This window comes from Siphateles boraxobius, unplaced genomic scaffold (assembly GCF_051911475.1).
Source record: "Siphateles boraxobius isolate OS27281-9 unplaced genomic scaffold, OSU_SipBor_1 130, whole genome shotgun sequence".
NCBI lineage: Eukaryota > Metazoa > Chordata > Actinopteri > Cypriniformes > Leuciscidae > Siphateles > Siphateles boraxobius.
In genome coordinates, this window is record NW_027508734.1 from 22,745,266 (window position 1) to 22,768,161 (window position 22,896).

General features: G+C 37.5%; 2 protein-coding genes across 2 annotated transcripts in view; one reads left to right on the forward strand and one right to left on the reverse strand.

Moving 5' to 3' along the window:
- Nucleotides 1-14,680, forward strand: part of lgr4 (leucine-rich repeat containing G protein-coupled receptor 4) — a 73,272-nt gene extending 58,592 nt beyond the window's left edge. The window contains exons 7-19 of the mRNA XM_077228664.1: nt 3,639-3,710; nt 4,957-5,025; nt 5,632-5,703; nt 5,857-5,928; nt 6,336-6,404; nt 6,635-6,706; nt 7,400-7,465; nt 7,574-7,645; nt 9,385-9,456; nt 9,848-9,973; nt 10,324-10,421; nt 10,571-10,627; nt 11,138-14,680. Coding sequence (XP_077084779.1) covers nt 3,639-3,710; nt 4,957-5,025; nt 5,632-5,703; nt 5,857-5,928; nt 6,336-6,404; nt 6,635-6,706; nt 7,400-7,465; nt 7,574-7,645; nt 9,385-9,456; nt 9,848-9,973; nt 10,324-10,421; nt 10,571-10,627; nt 11,138-12,510 — 2,290 coding nt within the window. The 3' untranslated portion in view covers nt 12,511-14,680. The remainder of the gene's footprint in view (nt 1-3,638; nt 3,711-4,956; nt 5,026-5,631; nt 5,704-5,856; nt 5,929-6,335; nt 6,405-6,634; nt 6,707-7,399; nt 7,466-7,573; nt 7,646-9,384; nt 9,457-9,847; nt 9,974-10,323; nt 10,422-10,570; nt 10,628-11,137) is intronic.
- Nucleotides 1-22,896, reverse strand: part of kcna4 (potassium voltage-gated channel, shaker-related subfamily, member 4) — a 134,574-nt gene that overhangs the window by 48,496 nt on the left and 63,182 nt on the right. The window lies entirely within an intron of this gene.

Here is a 22,896-nt window from a genome sequence, read left to right on the forward strand (position 1 = left end):
ACATTGAGAATTTGAAAAATTGTAATGATGATCAGATGCAGATATAAATCAAATAATATCATATGTTTGGGCGGTTGGATTATTTTTAACAGCGGATTCGGGTGACTCAAAGTGCACCAGATTAATGAATTTATCTTTAAAATGTAAAAAAAATCTTCCTGGGGGGGCATGCCCCCAGACCGTCCTAGAGGTAACGAACTCCACCCAAATATTGGCTACTCCTGTATTAATAAACGTACGTTGAACTCAACATAATGAAGTGGAGTACGCCTATTTAGCTAGTTATTTATCACATACACCACGCCTGCTCATGGGTTACTTTTTTTTTCTTTTTTTAAAGAGACCCCCACAAAGATGAAATCATAATTCGAACCCTGGATACTGTATAATACACTATGCATCGGTATGTCTTTCCTTTGTGCTTTGAACTTTTCAATGCGGACTCGTTGCGCTCCGCGCTGTGACCGTGTTGCTTCAGGCGCATCATTCTGCGCTCAGAATGCGCATAAGCGCTTTGAGCCGCACTGTATTGCAGCCTTTCATAATCATATCATAATACTTTTGCGCAATGAAAGATTATCAATAGCCTTTTTTGTTCTGTTTTGTCCTATCTATCATATGTTGCTGCCTCATTAAACAGCTGTGCTATACTTTTAAAAAATGTCTTAATTTTATAGTAGACTATATATATAATAACTGATCTTTCTGATTTTTATCTTTTATTTTTATCATGAATGTTTTTTTACAACAATACAAAGAGCAATGTGTAACGTTTTACCAGATTTAGTGCTACACGTATTGTCTCTTTGTTCCCCACTAAATAATGTTTTTTTTTTCCACAAAATGTTCAGATTTTATACAATTACTGTTTTTCTGGACTAAATTTTACTGAGTTATCCACTAATCTAGTTTATAGGCTAATATAATTTTTGTCATAGGTTATGATCATATTTTTTTTTTTTTATAATGAAGATGTCTGTATTAAGTAGATTGTGTTTAACACACAAAAGAGTGATTATCAGTTCAACACACAGAGTAAAAAAAAAACTGTGCTGGTATCGGATCGGTATCGGTCGATACTCCGAATTTTTGGTATTGGATCGGTTCAGAAAAAATGGTATCGGGACATCCCTAATATTTTCTGGTAGGCTATATTTAAGTTACCCAGGAGCTCTGTTGAACATAGGCTTAGCTTGATGAATTGAGTCGTTGAACACAGCAGGAGAGAACGCAACGTTAGCCAGCTAGCTAAAGCTCCGATGGAAAATTATTAGCTAACCGTAGCGGAGGCCATAATATTTTTGACTCATGGCTGAAGTTAAGTTTCTCCAGCTCTCCCCAGGTTGGCAAAAATGCATCTCAAAATGCATCAGATTGATGCTTTAAAATATGGATTAATTAAATTTTTCTTTTGGGGGAGCATGTCCCCGGACCCCCCTAGAGGGGTAATATCCTTCTCACCTTTTTCACCCCGACCCGTTTTCATGCCCAATTAATATATTTACTATAATCTATTGGCCCTCTTTTTAGTGCATATGTAATTTTATCACACAGAACTGACTGTATAACTAACCAAACACAATGTGGAAGTAAATTGTAAAATTATAAATGCATAATATTCCTTTTTAAATGGAGGATCAAAAAAGTGCACAATAAAATGTGCATCTTAAAATTAGTGATGAGTGTTATATTGGGTACCTTCTTGATAATCAATGATATTAGTGTTTAGTTTTAAAAAAGTATTATTTTGGTGGACATTAGATAAATATTTTTTTTTTTAATGTAATTTAACTTTTTCAAAGCATTAACAGAAAGCTTAATACAATTAAAGTTAGAATACATGCATACATACATGTAGGGATGGCCCGATACCGATACTGGCATCGGGGATCGGGTCGATACTGTCCTCATATACTCGTACTCGTACTCATAAACATTTGCCGATACCACGCCCCGATACCACGTACATTTTGCGAAACGAAACTGGCCGCCGCGAGTGCTTTGTCGAGGTGAACTGAGGCATAGGGACGTGCACTCCCAACACAAAAGAGTGCGGCGCGGCACTAGATCTGATGGCCGAGCGCGAGCGCGGGCGCGGGCGGTAATGCACTCACTCTGTGTGTGCGGGTTCCGGGAGAATAAAACGATTCGCGGGACTCCCGCAAACTAGACATATCTATGAATACAACATATTAAAACTAATAGATTTTCATTTCATTCAACTGAAACAAAATAGACACGATTTACAGGCCAGAGTTTCTATTCATAACATGTTTGCAGCGTTGAGCGATGTAGCCAATCACAGACATGTGTGTTGATTTCTTGAACGCAATGGCTAATCAGAAGCATTTAAGATAGACTCCCCTCACTGCTCAAAACTTTTTTGTTCAGTGCTGAATTCTGTATGCTGGCAAATCCTCTAATTATAACAAACAAAGTGTGGATATTATGAAAGATTCATTGTGCAGTCAGCTTCATTGATAATAACAGATGTGTGAGATCGCGATGAACTGTCAGCTTTTTAGGAATTAGACTATTAAGGGAGCGCACTTTGGGCGCATTCAGTAATGTCAGACCATGCACGCAGTAACTGCTTGCTTTTATGTTAAATTAATTTTATTTATTTATTTATTTATTTTACTCATTATTATTTATTTTTAGACTTGTTAAAACAAGCAGAGAAGAAAATAAAAACAGTCTTCTAACCTGTGTTCTAAAATAGTCTTCTGTCTTCTTTTCTGGGAGCCTATAGTTACTTTTGCGGTAGAAATATCGGTATCGGTACTCGATATCGGCAAGTACACAAATGTAAATACTCGTACTCGTATCGGTTTGAAAAAAAATGGTATCGGGCCATCCCTACATGCATGCATACATAGCCAATAATAAAATGTCTGACATATTCATGGTCTGTACATAATTATAAAACAAAACCACATTTGGTGATCATATTTAACATTGATCAATAAGTGGGAGAGTCTTCGTCTTCTCAAAATATGTAATCATGGGTTGCCAAGTCTTATAAAAATTTCCGACAGATCCTTTCATTAAATATTTAATTTTCTCTAATTTTAAGTATGATACTAGATCGCATAACCACATTGAGGCTTTAGGCGGGTTTGTTGATTTCCACTCCAATGATATTCTTCTTCTCGCTAATAAGGTGGCAAAAGCAATAACATTTTTTACTTTATTTGTCAATAACACTCCATGTTCTGGTACTCCAAAAATAGCAACTTCAACACTGGGTTTTGTATCCAAGCTAAAGGCCTCATTTAATGTTTTAAATATGAATGTCCAATAGTCACTCAGCTTTTGACAAGCCCAAAACATATGAAAAAAGTCTCCCTTGTCACCTTTGCATCGATCACACAAGTCATCAACATTTGGGTAAATTTAAAAAGTGAATGTTTGCCTAAATTCACTTTTAACATTTACAATAATTGGTTTTATTTTTGAGTATTTTATTTTTAATGAATTTACACAAAATATAAAATTTTTATTTCTGACATTTATCATCATACCATCAAAATAATTATCAGCCTATTGGCATCATCTAGAAACCCGAATTAAAATGATTGTGTGTAAATTAATATACAAGTGTTGCTTCTAAAATATTGTTTGTCCGTGTCGTTCAGGCATCTACACAATAATCGGATTCAGGAAATTGGAAAAAAATGCTTTAATGGGTTGGACAACCTGGAGACATTGTGAGTTCCCCTTCACTTATACATGTAATCACACTTCCTGTCATTAAAGAGATTGTAATCTGCTAGAGTGGGTCTGTCATCAATAGCATCATACTACCGGTACTTACTTTTTACAAGAGATTGTATGTGGGCTCAAGTGTAGTTACTCTGTGCAGTGTTTAGTATATGTATCTGCTGCCCTCTTCTGCAAGACTCAGGCTTGCAGAGAACGTCGGGAGCTCTCTGGCATTTATTTGAATAACAGTATGCAGTGTAGTAGAGAACATACTAGACATGAAGTACTTCACTGGTATGTGAGCAGAGACAAAGGTTGAGTAATCCATTGAACCGAGGTCCCTAACCTTAAGCCTGAAACGATACGTAATGTTTTTCATTTTGAATGAGAAGTATGTAATAAATGACATTATATGACAGCATGTGAACCTGCAAGTGTCAATATAACATTTGGATTTGCAGAGGTGTATGCCTCTTTGACACTCAAACTTTGCCAGTTATTTTTCTGAAAGATTTAGAGTAAAATGCAATAGCTCATTTTAAAATGATGCAGATGCAGTAAGTGTGCTGTCTTCTTCGCTTGAATTGAGTTGATCAGGATTTACAGTATACTGATAAAGGACAAAAGAGTCTTTTAGGACCTTCGGCTCTACCTTATTGCCTCCGTTCTCTCTCTCCACTTACCACAGTTCGTTTAGCAAGCATCCACTGCGTCAGGGAGGAAGAGGCGAGGGGAAGGGGAAGGCAGATAGCCATCGCTGACTCTGCTTTATTTACTTATTCTGGCCATAATTAGGACAGGATGAGGACACGCCAATGTCCTGTGCCCCTGGGGAGGAGAGTGGGACACCAGACAGGGGCATTAGGGGGTAGAGACGAATTATCATGCCAGGTTGAATCGTGTGGCAGCTGAGATAAACAATAACACACTGAAGAAATCAGCAGACCGGCTGTCCTGACTGGCCTCTGTAAACAGCAGAGTTGATTTCTCTCAACAGATATTTTGTTTTCTCCTTCTTTCAGATTTTTCCTTTTTTGTTGTTTGGCAAAAAATTATCTTTAGTTAGGGCTGTCTTTAAACGTAGAGCTGAAACGGAGATGGCCCATATTATAATGCTTTATTAAATGTGCAGTATAAAGAACAAAGAGTTTCCTCTATATTAGTGATGGTAGTGGTTTCGCTTTAGTGTTTCGTTCATACAAGGGAGGTTCTTCTAATATGAAAACTTTCATCTGCCCTGTCTCCTTTTAGGGATCTAAACTTCAACAATCTGAAGACCTTCCCAGAGGCCATTCAAACACTGCCCAAGCTGAAAGAACTGTGCGTATCTACAAACACATTCAACATTCAAACAATAATTTACAGTCATTCTAATAGTTCCTCTCAGCCACTTGTTTTGAAGTTAGTTTTTCATATAGATGGTTTGTGTACCAGATCAGAGTGTTGTTAGAAAATGGAGATTTCTGAACATCTTTTTCAGAGAGGAAAAAATCTAATTGTTTTGAAGTTTCAGGTGCTTCTTTCAGCATTTTTTATTTATATATATATATATATTTTTGTATATATAATATTTTATTTATTTATATATATATATATATATATATATATATATATATTTTTTAGGCCTTTTTAAAATCAAGGAATATTAGAATAGTTTAATAATGCATTCAAAATCAAGGGTTGCAAACAGGTGTAGGTTTGTTCACCTTGATCACCATTGTGTTTAGAAATCCAGAGAGCTTTAAAAAAAATTACTTGTGTCAAGCTGCCATCTAGTGTTAAGAATAAGAAGTGCTTCATAATATTGAGCTGTGATTAGTAATGTAGCAGGTCTGAATCCTGAGGGAGGATGTTTCAGAGTGCTCATCTCACAGAGCTTCTTAGAGATTTTTAGCTTAAAGATTTTAATTTTTCCCTGTTTGCCAGTGGATTTCATAGCAACAGCATTGCATCCATCCCTGAGGGAGCCTTCAGTAGGAATCCCCTGCTACGCACAATGTAAGCAAACGCTGATCCAACTGTTATGGAACACACACACACACACACACACACACACACACACACACACACACACACACACACACTGTCTCACTGAAATATTGTTGTGATTCATTTTTTTTTTGTGGCTATAAACATCCATTATGTCTTCAGCCATCTTTTTGACAACCCTCTCTCCTTCGTGGGAACTACTGCTTTCCAGAACCTGTCAGACCTGCACTCTCTGTAAGCAGAATCATTATTCAATCATTGTTCTTGAACTGAATTAATGACACTCACAATTAACATATTAGTGTGTAACTGGCAGGTGTCCGTTTGAATGACTCACCTGAATACTAAAGTGTTTACTTGCTTTTATGTTTCTTTCTATTTGTTCAACTTTATAAGAATCATTCACCCCAAAAATTTTAATGTATTTGTTCCAAACCAGTATAGTACTTTGTATCTTCCATAAAACACAATTGATGTTTAGGAGTTGCTGTTTTCCGAAATACACTTTTCTATATAATGGCCTGTATATGATACTTTAATAATGCTTTTTTCTTCAATTTTGGTGCTTGAATAGGATAAAGCTTTTCTAACTAACTGATGATCACAGAGTTTTAATTTCTTGAATTTGTTATATATTTCAGAATGCTGCGTGGTGCCAGTATGATGCAGGATTTCCCCAGCCTGACTGGAACAATAAATCTAGAAAGCCTGTGAGTTTATTTTACACTGGATAAAATACACAAAGAACATTGTCAGTTCAAATAAAATAAACTGCAAAACATTTATGTATGGTTTCCTAGTATGGAAATGTCATACAGCACAGCCTGAAATGACAATAAATTACAAAAAATATTAAATGACAAGCCTTTAAAGTTTAAACAACTACAGTATAAATGAATCAAAAACACAATTCACATTTAATGTCTCTTGTGTTGTTCAGGACTTTAACAGGAACTAAAATCAAAAGCATCCCAGCAGACCTGTGTGAAGATCTGACTGTGCTCCGAACACTGTAAGACAAACACGATGCATGAGCACGGTTCATAATTCAGTGCACTCATACTGCTGACACAACAGCATAACACATCAGAGACACACAAAAGGATAATAGCACTAAATTACACTTTGTAACCATAAACTAATATGCTACCGCACACATAAGCATGTTTTAAGCAGTGACATACTACTCATAACAGTTTGTAACACGTGTCAGTCAGATGTCCATGAGCGCCCAGTGATGTGCCGGTTACAGCCTTGAGGGCTCAGTAATTAATAATCAGTCACAGGCCCCTTTACACGCAAAGGTTAGCCGTCACTCAAAACACTCATACACGGTCATGGAAAAGCCTTCAAGCCGGTGCTGTCATTTAAGATACTAACATATGCTCAGCATGTCAGTCATAACGGACACTCCCCTCAATTACACACAGACACACTCCATCGCGCACAAGCGAAGTGTGCATCAGCCAAGCGTCATCCACCTCACAGGCGCGTACGCAGTGGCCTGTCAGAGGCACAGCTGCAGGGGGATGTTTTAAAGTGATGTCTAATGACCTCCCGGAGGAGAGCGAGCCAGAGGCAGGCCTGCTCCCAGCCCAACTGCTGTAACACATCACACATCCTTTAGTTCCTGTCTAAACTTCATCAAAACATTTCCATTCCTCACAAGCTCAGTGTCTCAACATTTGTGTGTATGTTCTGACAGAGATCTTTCCTATAATGACATTGGAGACCTGCCATCCTTTCAGGGCTGTGTTAGACTGCAGGACATGTAAGTTCCGTAATCGTGCTACGTTTTTCTACTGTTTAGACAATGTTCAGTACTGACATTTGAATTATGTTTATGAATATTTTTTTTTTATTATTATGTGTCATGCAGAAGTCTACAGCACAACCAAATCCATCAGATAGACAGAGGAACTTTCCAGGGGATGACTAGCCTTAGAGTGCTGTAAGTAATAACAATTACTGTGCCATAAATGTGTGTATATGCAAATGTTAATGTATAATGAGCAGGTCATTCTCACAAAACAATCCATGAGAGGGTGATCACTCTTGTATTAGATTATCCTACATTATTACACATATTACACAGCTACCTACCTCATAAATAAATAAATGGACATGAAATATTGATTTGAATTCGTTGGAAGATTTCATTATGTGAGAAGAAAGAGACTGTGGAGTGATACAACAGAGAGACCTGAAACAGCAGTGAAAAGTATGAAATCGCTCAAAACTCCTAAACCGTTAGGCGTAGTGTCTTATATCGTTGGAATCCTTGACTCAAGGTGGACAAAATGCATGACTCGAATTCAATCGTCACTCTGGCGAAATTTTCAGGTATTTTTGATTTTATTTTTTTTAAACCTACTTTTCTGAGGTAGTCCTAGGTTTTTGGCCCGATCGGAACCAAACCAGTGCAGCAAGATTCTCTGGAGTCTGATTGTCTATTATCAAAAGAATTATCTCTAAGGGCCGCTAAAACGTTAGAAGTGGGAGGAGCCTTCGCGTTTTTCACGTGAGTAAAGGATTGTAACACGCAAGATTTTTCGCACATGCCCACGACGTTCATGCCACGTGATAGAACTCATCCTTAGAAACTTTGCATCTAGGACCGTCACTGTCAATCGAATAATTTGTTAAATATGGGAGATTATTTTAAAAAACAACTTTGTCTAATTAGTCCTAGGTTTTTGGCTCAACCTTCCTAAAACTCCTGCGTCACAATTCTCTGGACTCTCTAGGTCAATAATAAAAAAAAAAGTTTTACTTTGGCCTTTGGATAGCTATAGCTGGGTCATTTAGAAAGTTGCCAACCCAAAAGCCTAGGTGAAAGCTCAGAACTTCGCATCATTAGGGGGAACACATGTGGCACACGATTCTAAAGAAGCATGCAAACCTTTATGGAGATCGGCCCATGGTGGGGCTATAACTGTTAAAAAGGTGTAAAAATGCTGCATTTATATGCCAAATCCCATGAAATGGCCCTCTTTCTGCCTGATTTGCGTAGAACTTCACGAAATTGGGTGTGCACATGCGTCAATTCTATGCCATAGATGGCACTTTAACTGTTATAAAGGTGAAAAACGCTATGTATATTTCCTATGCGTATATTACAATTCCTAACTGAAAAATTGTCAGTTAGGAATAGGAATATGTGCTTAGGTGAGCATATGTGCCATGTGATTCTAAGGTAGCATGTAAACTTTTACAGAGAAATACCATATATTTCCTATGGTAAATTGCCTGTATAGGCTGTAAATAGCCTTTTCCTTCTATGATTTAAGTGGTTACATGCTTGCTAAATAAAACACAATATATTTTTACGCATGTGCTTAAAGGCTTTAAAACGCTTGAACCCTGATAATTGCTGACCAAACAACAAACTTTCCAGCTCAATGTCTGTGAAAAAGGGGAGTGATCGACAAGCTGTGGTGTATATTTTATTGTTGTTTTACAAAAGCAATAAGTTACGAGAAGCCATACATTACAATAATTTGTACCATGGTTAAGAGAGCTTTAATGCACACCTAGCAACACATGAGTGTAAAATGACCAGCTTATGACTTTATTTCAATCAAGTGAATAGCAGTTCACTAATCACAATTTCTGAAATCTGAATCTTTACCCAGAGCCATCTGTATATGTGTAGCTTGTGTATCTGTTTGTTTTCTCACTGCTCTACAGAGACCTGAGCAGAAACCGGATCAAGTTCATCCACAGAGATGCTTTCCTTTCTCTCAGCGCTCTCACCAACCTGTGAGTGTTTAATCAAAGTCTATGCTCTCATAATTATTCACATTCATTGTATTTCAGTGGAAATTGAAAATATAATTGTCATGATTTAATTGATCATATATTGCTCTTTAATTAGATATTAAAAGTACTTTGATGCAGTTTCTGCCTCTGATTAAACAACCAAGCCACACGGGGCTTTCGTGTGTGTGCGTGTGTGCGTGTGTGCGTGCGTGTGTGCGTGCGTGCGTGTGTGTGTGTGTGTGTGTGTGTGTGTGTGTGTGTGTGTGTGTGTGTGTGTGTGTGTGTGTGTGTGTGTGTGTGTGTGTGTGTGTGTGTGTGTGTGTGTGTGTGTGTGTGTGTGTGTGTGTGTACGTACATGAATATAATTGCCGTTTTTCCATCATGCCATTAGGGATCTCAGCCTGAACTCCCTAGCTAGTGTGCCTACCGCAGGACTGGGTGCACTCAACCAGCTTAAACTGACTGGAAATGTGGAACTGAGGAACGGTCTAATGTCTAAAAGTCTGCCTAAACTCAGGTAGAGCTCTTCACAGCCTTACTCATGAGCTTGTGACTGATTACAGGTCATTAAGGTTGCTCTTGTGTCCCAGTTCAGTTTATATGAATAATGATGTGACGTCCTTACCTTCCCCCGTTCTCTGTAATCACACTCAGTGTACTAAAAAATTTCAGAGACCTTGATCAAAACCCTGATAATTAAGTAACTCTTGATGTCTTCTTAAACAGTTTCTCTCTCTCTCTCTCTCTCTCTCTCTCTCTCTCTCTCTCTCTCTCTCTCTCTCTCTCTCTCTCTCTCTCTCTCTCTCTCTCTCTCTCTCTCTCTCTCTCTCTCTCTCTCTCTCTCTTTCTCTCTCTTTGTCCCCAAAGGTCCATTACGGTTCCCTATGCCTACCAGTGTTGTGCTTTTGTGACTTGTGACAGTGCAGTTAACCCAGCTGAGGATGACGAGCAGAGAAATGCATTTGGTATGACTTTTTGGCATATAGTATAATGTTGTTAAGCTCAGCCGCTTCTGTTGTATGTGGCCACATGTGATTGAATGAGGTGGTCTGGCTGTGTTTATGTGTGGTATTATGTTTCTCATAGTTGACATGCTTATAAATGTATTTGTTAGGTGGTGAGGACGAGATGGAAAGGATTCCTCTTGTCATGCACTGCTCACCCTCACCAGGTAAATACAAAGAAGTCTCTTTTTCTCTCCTTTTGCTACAGCCAGAGAACTCTTGGTAGTCTAATGTTACAAGATACTCACAAAATTAGTACGACCATATCACATATTTACTATGGGACGCACAAAACATCTGTACAATATTGGCGGTTTTGTTTTATATTTAATAAAAAACTATTTAAGTCCATCCCTATTATGTACTGTACACTAACGTTCAAAAGTTAGTAAGGGGGGTCAGTAAGGAGCTCCAAATCAGCATATTTGAATGATTTCTCAAGAATCATGTGACAGTGAAGACTGGAGTAATGTTGCTGACAATTCAGCTTTGCCATCAATAGGGATGAAATTACATTTTAAGAAAAAAATAAAGTTATTGTAGATTGTAATAATTTTTCACAATATAAAATGTTTTACTGTATTTTTGATCAAATAAATGCTGGATCTTTGCTGGATCTTTCTTTTCTTTTTTACATAAAATATTGAGTTAACCTCTTATGCACTTCCATCTTTCAGGGGCATTTAAACCTTGTGAACACTTGTTGGGAAGCTGGATGATCCGATTGACCGTGTGGTTCATCTGCCTGGTGGCGCTCCTCTTCAACTGCCTGGTGCTTGCAGCCACCGTCTCCCCACGCACCTCTCCTCTCTCCCCATCCCGACTCCTGGTGGCTCTCCTGGCCTCCGCTAACCTGCTGACAGGGGTCTACGTGGCAGCATTGACACTCCTAGACGCTGTCACCTGGGGCTCATTTGCAGAGTATGGCGTGTGGTGGGAAACAGGTGCCGGATGTCAGGTGGTGGGCTTCCTTGCTGTGTTTTCCTCCGAGTTGGCTGTCCTGCTGCTGGCGTTAGCTGCGGTGGAGCGTTGCTTTGCTGTGAGGGCTCTGATGGGGAAGGCAGGAGCTCTGAGGTCCAGTAGCGAAAGAAGGGAACGACGAAGAAGGTTTGGTATCGCTGCACTTCTGTTGGGATTGGTATCTATCGCGGCGGCCTGCCTCAGTCTGTATCATGAATCAGCCATGGGCTCTCCTCTCTGCCTGCCCTTCTCTGGAGGTCCTGGTCCAGGTCTGGGGTTCACAGTGGCACTGGTGCTATTGAACACACTAGCGTACCTGCTGAGCGCGGTTGTCTATATGCGGTTATACTGCAGGCTGGGTCGTGCCCAGTTGGCTGACCCCGAGCAGGCTGGGTCTGTGAGACATATTGCCTGGCTCATCTTCACCAACTGCATCTTCTTCTGTCCTGTGGCGGCTTTCTCATTCGCTCCCCTGCTGGCTGGGACCAGTAATGCAGTGGGCGGACCGGAGATGGCCAAATCCGTGACGCTCATATTCTTTCCCCTCTCTGCCTGCTTGAACCCTGTGCTGTACGTCTGCTTCAGTCCCTCCTTCAGATATGACTGGCTTCGGCTTAGAGGACGGGGGAGGGCCGGAGGTTGTGGCGGGCTGGTTGGTAAAGCTGTCACTAAAGGGACGGTAGCAGGAGGCTCTGCGCTATCTGACGACGGTGAAGACTTGTCTAGCGATTGCGGAATGTACACAAAGTTGCACAGCAACACTCGGGGAATGTGCGAACACTGTGACCCTGCCCTCCACATCAGGACATCTTCCTCTTCTGCTTCCTCCTCTTCCTCAGCTTGCAGACATTTAGTGAAGTCCCACAGCTGCCCTGCCCTGATGGCGAACGCATCTCAGTGGCTGAGCTCAGAGGGGTACTGGCCCGACAACGGGACGCTTTCCGCCCAGTCAGAATATGGAGATGAGGGCGATTCGTTTGTGTCAGACAGTTCGGACCAGGTTCAGGCTTGCGGCCGAGCTTGTTTCTGTCAGAGCCGCGGCCTCCCTTTAGTACACTACTCTTATAACGTCCCCCGCATGACAGACTGAGCTCACTGCCCCGAGCACTCACACACTCACTTCATCACAGAATCCTCCATGGTGTGGAGTGTCCCTGCTCCGCAAGGACAGAGAACAGGGAGGGGCTGGACACATGGCTGCAGAGCCATTGAGACAAACAGACCGGAAGCACTTTACACACTTGTGTGTGTGTGTGTGTGCGTGTGTGTGTGTGTGTGTGTGTGTGTGTGTATGTGTGTGTTTGAGTGAATATAGACCAAATCCATGAAAAGGGAATCTGACAATACAGAAAGACTCTCTGAGCCAAATGTTGTCAGCAAACAACATGTCTTGTTTCCTGTCCCCCTCAGCCAAATTCAGTTGCATTGGCACCCAGGGGTGATTGACAGTAGGATGGACACAGTAATCTTATCTCCCAGTGCCTGCCTATTAGTTTGCAAGAGTAGAACTTGTCTGTTTATTTTCTTGGGGCATTTTTAGAAGAGAAAAATGTATTTTCCCTTTTATTCTTTCAAACGTTTGTCCTTTCGATTTAAAGCAGGGATATATGTGCCATTGTTGATTGTCTTTTTTCTTATTCCTTGTTGTCATCATAAAGCCTGACTTTCTATGTAGCAAAGTTCCTCCTCATACTGGAGTTCCAGTTTGCTGATGAGAATGTAATGTTCATGCTGTCTTGTGTTCATGCCCTCTCATTTCTGAGTAAGTACAAGTTGGCCGTTATGTTGAAAAGCATTCATTCCTTGCCTGTTTTTTTATGAAAGTGATCCTAAAATCGCAGTCCTCTACTTCAGCTAAAAGAGTCATCCAGTCATGCCAGTGCTCTATTAACTGTTTATGAAAAGAAATCATATTTCATTTGTTATACAATGACCTTTGGATGTCTTGACCAGAGTGCTTCCTTAATCACTAGTAAGTTTCTAATAATTTATTTTAAGACATGGAAATGCTTTGATGAATGAATGGCAAATTACACTTTTTTTATTCTACTATTAAGTCACTAGATAATTTTGATATGTATTTTGTACACTGGTAGTGAAAAAAATGGGTTTCACATTAGTCATGTTATGGTTGATAAACTATAAATATATATTAATATTTATACTATTGTGTCTAAAAATAAATTAAAAATAAATCTCTAAAAGTGAAAATTATTTTTTACATTCTACAACTGAATTTAAGCATCACGACATAATGTAACATGAAAAGTTTAAGATTTTCTTAAGATTACATTTAACAGTGTTATTAAATTATTAGTTTTTAAAGATTAACTTTAATTGAGAACATTTATTTTCTATATTGTTAAATCCCAATAAAATAAAAATCGTATCTTATAAATGAAAATATCTTGATCTTGAATATTGTGCAAGCCCTACACAAGAGCTGATGTTACATGCTTTGTACTAAGGTCTTTAATATTCATAGCATGTCCTTATGAAAACCCTTTTTTCCTCTACACTTACCATCCATACAGTAGAATTTGTGTGATCAGCTGTATAATATATTGATGTTGATGTTGCCATTAAGCTATGTCATGTGGGATGGACAAGGGGACCAAAGTATGTCTTTGTGTTCAGGAATATAGAACATTTCATCATCATAATTCTACTTGTATACCTTTGTCCATGTATGTTCAGGAATTCAAGTAAAAGGAAATGTGTGTTTGTTTGCCTTAGATACCAAATGTCAACACCTTCCTTATTATGTTTGCAAAGTGGATGCCATTTTGCCAGTCATATAAGCTCTGGCATCAACTGACAAGCCTTGCAGGTCGTAGCTACTAGAACTGACAGAATTCCAAAGTGTGTGTGTGTGTGTGTGTGTGTGTGTGTGTGTGTGTGTGTGTGTGTGTGTGTGTGTGTGTGTGTGTGTGTGTGTGTGTGTGTGTGTGTGTGTGTGTGTGTGTGAGGTTTAGAGATGTCAGTTTGTTGTAAATTATTTTTGTAGGACACATCTAATCAAAAATGGGATGCATTGTCTAACTGTGGAAGCTACCTCTTCAACCGTAGTGGCTACCAGTAGTGAGTAGTACTGGTTACGTTTTCATGTTTATTTTGTTGGTATGATTGCTTGCGCTGTAAATACATCTAGTTGTATGCTCTCACTGAATGAGTCATGCATTAGTTTGTACTGGGAGAAAATGACATACTGTATACAGACATTTTTGTAAACCAAACTATATAAACTGATTCGCTTTAAAGATAGGAGTGCTTGTCCTTTGTTATTAAGTTTCTCTCTTGATAGTCTAGTCTTCTTTTAGTTGAGGAGTTAGTTACACGTGTTGTGTCATGCTCTTTTTATTCCGAGCTGAAATCCAAGGTCCTGACATTAATCATTTAAATAGCAGTAGTCTACTTGATAGATTTAAAGTTGTATGCACAATTGTGGCTGTCATCCTAAATTGGCTCTTTATAATACTGACTGCAGCTCCTAAAACTTCACCTTCATGTCATAACAAATGAACAGCGCTTTTCATTCAAAAATAGCAGCCATCCTCAATATTAAAATGTTTCATGTGGTTAATGCATTAATTATCCTTTAACCTGTCATGGCATTTAAATACCTGACAAGATTAGTTATTCAATTAATAGAGCATTACTACGTTTTTAAAAAAGAGGAGAGTGTCTGGGTCAATGATGTGATGGGTAATTTTTTTATCCAAAGGCCTTAATAATAAAAAACAAAGATATGACATCCAAAGTATGTAAGATAGTACAACTTGATCTCTTTTATTGAATCCAAACGGTTTTAATTATATTTTATTACATATAAAGGTATTTTAAAGATTTTGAAGTGTCAAAAGGTCATTCGGTTTAACCGTCCGAAGACCAATACAGCCATTTCATTTGTGATTAAAATATCTTAAAATGTAGCTAATAAATGTATATATTTTTTATTCTGGCATGATTTTATAACATTATATATCAACATAGTGCAAAATGGTATTAAAATTATGTGTAGAAGTCATTGCTTTGTTATGAAAAATTAATTTTAATTGATGTCATTCGGAGTAACCAATATAAAGGCACCATTTTGGATAAAGTCATGCGGTCAATATCATGTGACAGGATGTGATATCATTCAGACACCTGCAACGGACCACACGGCCGTGAAGCAAAGTAAGCAACTCACTCTTAACCATTTGAAAAATTAATGTTTTCACTTGCTTATAAGCATGTCCCGAAATATCAGGTCATTCGGTACAACCGCTATAAAACATGGAAAATGTTGTTATATTTTAAAAACTTGTACTAAATATAAAATGTCTGATTGTCTTTTTGCAAGCTAGCTAGCCAGCTAACTTGCTAGCTAGCTAGATATCAGCCTGTTAGCATTGTTTGAAAATATTGTCATTCGGTAATACCGAAAATTTGGTTATACCGAATGACCTACTGGTTGTACCAAATGACAGCAATGTATGTAGGTCATATTTGTACATATCTGGAATAAATAAATATAACATTTTATTAATAGGAAATGTGATGAGTATATTATTACATCATTTTGACCGAATTTTACTAAAATTGCAGATGCCTTTATCAAATAAGGAAAAAGGAGCTCGCTACTGGAAAAGGATCAAAGCTGATCCTGTTAAAAAAGAAGAGATTCTTGCCAAAAGAAGAGAAAAGTATCATTTGTTTTTATTTATATTATTTAATTATTATTATTACTATTATTGTAATACTATATATAGTAGTAATTGCATCATAACACTGTTACAGTGCATACAATCGGTTCTATTTTGCATTTAGTAACTAAAGAAAACTAAAGGGATTAACAGGAACAACATGCCAATATTATATTATTATTAGTAGCAGTAGTAGTGGTGGTTTAGTTTTCTTTTTGTTTTTAGTTACCAGAGAAGAAAACTCAGTGGCAAAAAATAACACCTGTCAATTGATGAACTTGGCCAAAAGGATCAAGAAAAAAGAGAGTCGCAAAACGGAGGCAGAGAGAGAGAAGTTGAGGACCATGAACAATATACTGAACCTGAACCCAGAGTTTAAATGTGACACCTGACATTCCAGTGGATGAGGTACCACAGGGACCACCTTTGACTTTAAAGATGATGTGCATACAACAATTAGTGAGCCAGAAACCTCTAAATTCACGGTCCTCAAGATTATGACTCTCAGCTGATCCATGTCTATCTATAGGAATACGACGCCTATCACAGCAATCATATATAAGCTCCTTCAGTATCAACAGCTATCGTGTTTCTCAGGAGCTAATTACCCTTTACTCCATCCCTAGCTCCTTCTGTCTCCAGTCAGGATTTGGCATTCTGATTCCCCTTTGAATCAAGACTAAATTCTCTAATTAACTTGTACATTAAAATATTAAATTAATGATATATGCTAGACATTCATGTTGGTTCTGTTCTGTTTACCCTTTGGGGGGTTATTGCTGCTCTCCCTGCTCTTATCCATGCTAGGCTGCCCAAAAGAGAACCAGACTGCCAATCCAAAATGTATGCTAATTGTCAATCGTATTTGATGATAGTGATCCTGACAGAAATGTTTTCATGGTTGATGTACTTTTTTGCATTAATATTATATTACAAATAAAATGTTTTTTGTAACTATTTTTGTCTGTGTATTGTCTTAATAAATATAATGTCAATGGCAGCAGACTTAGTCATTCGGTATAACCAGCCTTGGTCATTCAGTAAAACTGATATATAGTAAATATTTAAATAGAATAATATTGTGTTTAATAACTAAAGGAACTACAAGCATACAAATATAAAGTATTTTTTCTACATTTACCCTTTTCTCATTTCCCTGTGCAATGTTTTACTGGAACATGTAGGAGGGTTTAGAGTAGTCCAATAAAATGAATACATTTATGAGATCAGTGATTATGTTATTTTATATTCCTTCCATGGTACACACTATAAACTATCTCAACATCAATGTAAAATCAGGTTTTTTCATGAATAATTATCTAAAAATTAATAATTTTAGATATATTAACGGTTAAACCGAATGAGTTTTTGGTGAAAAATTTTGTCTTGTAAAAAATGCCATAAGAAGTGTTAATTGATTGTAAAAACAACATAATCTCATTGTTAATACTTAGTAAAACTAAAAAATGGTTTCAAAATTAATTATAGGCCTATCTCGATTCATTTTTTGTACACTTTTAAAACCCTTATTCGTCAATGAGCTGCATGTCTACAAAACAATCGTCTGTTAAGCCCATGGGAATTGTATGTTCCCTAAAAGAAAAAGAAAACATCACAGCCGGTTCTGTGGAAAACGGCTCCGCCAATCAAGCAGCCTGGTCGGGGATTGTGGAACCACTAGACACTGTCAGAAGGGATAGGGAGGGATTCCTAATAAAGGGAATAGTCAATTCTTTGTTTCTGCTTCTAATTTTCGTCTTATCAGATTCCCATGCTTAACTGGAGAGGGGTGGAATAAGAACATTTGAAGTAGACCCCCTGGAGCTCATCGTCGAGTTGCTAAAACATCTCAGTGGGAATCTTTCCTAAGGTGCTTTAGTGTGAATGCTTTCTGCAATATTACAGTCACGCTGGTTACGCAGATCTTTGCACACTAAACGTCCATGATTGAAGATTCTGATCTTACCTGACTTACGGGCTGCTGTTTGGTGTTTGAGGAGATCTATAGATTTCTTTGCAGACCTCACTGCGTTTGTTGAATGAATAGCTTTGATTAGGCAGGGGTGAGAAGTAGTAGTCTGCCAGGATTTGTTATTACCTTAATGTTCCTGGTGATAGACTAAAACCATCCAGGCTGAGAAAAAGACTCATTACTAAGACTAATATCACCGTCAGTACTAAATATACGGCTTGAGACAGGCAATTCAACATGTAATTAGTGATTCTGACAGGAAAGAGACCTCATATGCTCCAGCTCTTACCAGTCCAGCAGATGGTTGTGGCTTGTAGGCGCCTCTAGATGGCAGTGCTGTTCAGCTGGTTTACATAGTAACGCTTTCTCATTTTCTGTGCTACTTCAGCTTTACATTAAACTGGAGATTTTCCACAGCCGCTGAGAGCCTCTGATCTTTCCAAATGTCCTCCTGTAACCTTCATAAGTGTACACTGCATATGGACCTGCTTAGCCACTACTAGCAGAGAAACCTGCTAGAGGTCGGATAATAAATTAAGCGCCCACTTACTATTAATGTTAGGCCTAATAAAAATTTGCATTGATTTAAAAACTCAGAATGTCTTTACATCTCTGTATAGGCCACACTCTAACTTCAAGAGTCATGTAAATATGATCCAGATATATGGCCTATATTTTTGTTGTTTCCGGTAGGCTATTTATTTTACTAGGGGAGCGCGGGGCACAATGTAACGCGGGGCTAGTTGTAACACACTTGTTTTAAATACTTCCACACATGCCAGCATGATGAAACTTAGTGTATATACACTAGTTGCGATATCAACACTATATAGAGAAAAAATTGCACCAAAATTCATAAATCTTTGTAGGAATCACTGAACATTTATTTAACCATAGCAAAAGTACATTTCTTAAGTTAACTTGTCATCTCTGTTTTTTGTGTTTATTTAAAATGAGACAAATCTGATATTATTTTAATCTCCAATCTGTTGTTTAACAGTTGATATAGTTATTTTAATGCTTTGCTAACTAGCTGAAGACACTAGCAGGTTTTAAACACCAGTTGTGCAGTTGGGGCATGTGTTAACACTGCGTTACAATGTGCGCCTATTAGAAATATGCTATTATATTCTATACTTGTATGAATTATATTGAGAAAACATGAGAAACATGTAAATAAATAGTCAATGTTCAGACATTATTAATTATCATTTTGGTTTGAACTATGCTGTATAGCTGTGTTTTCCTGTGTTTGTTGTCAAACTCAAAAATGTGTTTATTTTTAATTATTAAAAAATCCCATTATTTTATTTGAAAAAGTTAATAATTGTATTTTATTAAGAAAATATTTTGGTTTGACTTGTAGATCAGCATTTTAAGCTGTCATATGGTGATGTTACAATGTGCCCCTCACAGGTTACAATGTACCCCACCTATGGGGCATGTTGTCACATTTCACTTCCATTCTTTCGGAGTAAATCAAGAAAAAAGTATACACTGTATTAATAAAACAAAACCACATAATTGTACTAGACATGTGGGAAATTAATGTGGGGAAAAATAAATACTCTAAACCCTAAGCAGATTTACACAAACTGAGAAAGTCAAAAAGCGTTACGTTGTGCCCCTGCCCCGCTCTCCCCTATTTCCAATATCTGGTAGGCTACTGCTGCAATCAATTTACCATACAAAGATGTAGGCCTATGACATTGCCATTTTATAAAGTATTTAGTCTCCAAGAGTGTTGCTATGGTGATACTGTGAACTGGAAAAGCTAATAGCTTTATTAGCCTAACGTTACCTGATTTTTTTATCCATTTTTATTTACATATTTAAACATTACTACAGTAGCTACTTTCTGTACCTACTCAATTATTTAATGTTCGTACTCATTTGAGTGAGATTATAATGCAAAATAGGTATCTCCGAAAGGTCTGCGTACAGATATAAATATATCCATAAATGATTTTTAAATGTCACATAAAACTGTACCATCTTGCCATTAAGGATGCGTACACTTAATCTAGTACTCCGATGTGACAGCGACGATCAATCATGAAAACTATGATCGTCGTGACTAAAAAAATATATATATATATATATATATATATATATATATATATATATATATATATATATATATATATATATATATATATATATTCTTTTTTTCTTTTTTTCTTTTTTTTTTCTTTTTTTTTTCTGATTGGTTACTGCGGGATTTAGGGCGGTACCAGAGGTCTGATTGCTTAACATAGGACAGCATGCCGCCCAGACCTGCGAATAAAGTTAAACTATGGATTTGAAAGCGTGACGTGATGCTGGAATCACTTTGATCATGAAACTACAAGTGCAAGATGTACAGTGCCAATCTGCCATATACTTAACATTATACTGAGAATAACATTTTAATAGAACGTTGTAAATTCTTTATGCTTTAGTCGCCCGTGTTTCAGCATTGCTGTTAGGGGAAAGAGCGCAGCCACAACGTACGGGTTACACATTCAGACAAACATCAAGTTCACGTGCGCATTAGCATCCTTTTCTGCAGATGTAGTTGTAATATTACTTTTATGTTGGCTATATAGGCTATCTGATTAATCTCATATAGGTTGTGTTTGGTTATTAATAATGATGAAGGCTAGTAGTGTTATTTTTCTAGTCATGTTTTAGACATATTTTATGATAGCCTATTTTTATTTCGTCATCATTAATTAAAGTCTTTTGTTTTTATTATCTCCGTGCCAGAAACGAAATGAAAAATTTACAAAAAATGTCCATCCTTGCCACGTAGGCTACACTGGAAAACTTGAATCATTAAGAAAGTATGGAGAAAGGCCCAAGCAGAGCCGTCAGTGCTGCAATTTAGTGAGCTAGAAATCTCCAAGACTTTAAATTATGCTTTCTTCACCATGTGCAGAATTTTACAAGGTTTCATTAAACAGAGTCATTAGCACATAAAAGTCATTCAGAGCACAGTACACACTGAGCAGCAAAGCCACAAATCTCTCCTAGAGCAGATTCTAGATAAAGGACAAACTGGAGGCAGTGACGCTGGACCCGAACCATAGAAAAGAGAATATTGCTAAAAGAAAAGGAAAATCGTTTGGCATTCAGATTGTTGTTTCTTTCTGGCATGAAATGAATAAGCAAAAGTAGAGCTGTCCTTCTGGACCTGGAAGAGACAACGTACTGAGTTTGTCAAGAAACTTAAGCTGTTAAAAATTCTTAAGCTGTTAAAAAGCTGTTTTCATTTTAGTTTTAGCAATAATTTTATGATGTGCTTTTGTCTTTTCAATTCGTTTCTTTTAATTTGGCTTTAATACTTGTTTATTTCAAATTTAGTCATTTTAGTAGCTACTTACTATTTTACTTCAGTTCTAATTTTCATTTCAGTTTTTTAAATTTAAATGTTATTTTATTTCAGCATTATTTCAATTAACGAATATTATTTTGAATCATTTTAGTTTTTCTTTTTGTTAAAGATAACAGTGCTGAAAATAATCCATATGAAAAGAATTAGCCTAGTCATATCATCACCTTACTTTAAAGTAAAAAACAAACACATTAAAGACAATTAAGCTTTCTAAAAAATGTAATTTCTCATATTCTGATTTTCAAACTATGGCATGTACCAATAAATTAAGAGGCCAATCTGTTTGGCTATATTAAATATTTTTTTAGACTCAATGACTAGTCAAATATGCTGCATATAAGCAGTTAGACAAATACCTGTCTAGTGGATGGTGACATGCTTAAAATCATTCGGAGCTGAAATAAAGGAAAGTCTCCATCAACAAGGTCAATACATAACCATACTAGACTAACATATTAGACTGACTGTTTGCTCAGTGGAGCCAAGTGTGTTTACTTAGTTTAGAATAAATATACAGTCAGACAGCCTGTGAACGGAAAGTTAGTTCCAGTTGATTTTTAACGTCACCCCTATAACAATAAAAAGTTAGTATTATTTCTATCCACTCAAGAGGCTGCTAATAGCCAGTTCCTCTCCCCGTGGCCTTGTCTGTGGTATCTCTGACAACATGTTCTGCTCATATCAGCAGACATTATTTGATAAAGGGAGCAAAGGGCACAAATGTGCTGAGGGATTAGCATTCGCTAACATTACAAGGTAATTCACAGTGGCACATCTGCCATCTTGATTGTTTGTACAGAAAGCACATACCTAATCACACTGAGTTGCCCGTTTTCATCTCCCCCTGGCTTTCCTCTCAACGGCTGAAGGTGATCACCACCACATTGGGGAAATGCTTCAGCTTAGGCACATCCTGCTTATGCAAGCTTTATCTCTCGCTGTCAAACATCTCACACAGATGCACCGTGGCAAGGCTCATTTTTAAGCCTCTGTGTTGATGAGTAAAGCTTCTGGGATGTAACGCTTTCCCAATTCATGTTAGCTTATCCACATAGTTTTACTAGATTCTAGGCCCTACGCTATGCATTTTAGAGGTTTTCGTGAGTAATGCATTGAAATGTACAACTATTGGTAGCTCATTACGCAACTCGAATACTTGATTCTGTTTGGTTGACCCCGACATCCAGTGATCAGATACTTCTCAATATTCACTGTCGGACACGGAAAAGCTGTATATCAGACATCAACAATTGAGTCTCCCTGCACACACTGGTCAACCCCAGCTAACAATGTTCTCAAAACATTCTGGAAAAAGTTTCTCTCAAAGTTATGAACAAACATTCTTCCAATAAAATCAGTAGAATATTTGTAGGCGACATTGTTATCTGGTCTTTAATAATGTTCTCCAAACATTAGCCCAAAAACATAATTTCTACATTG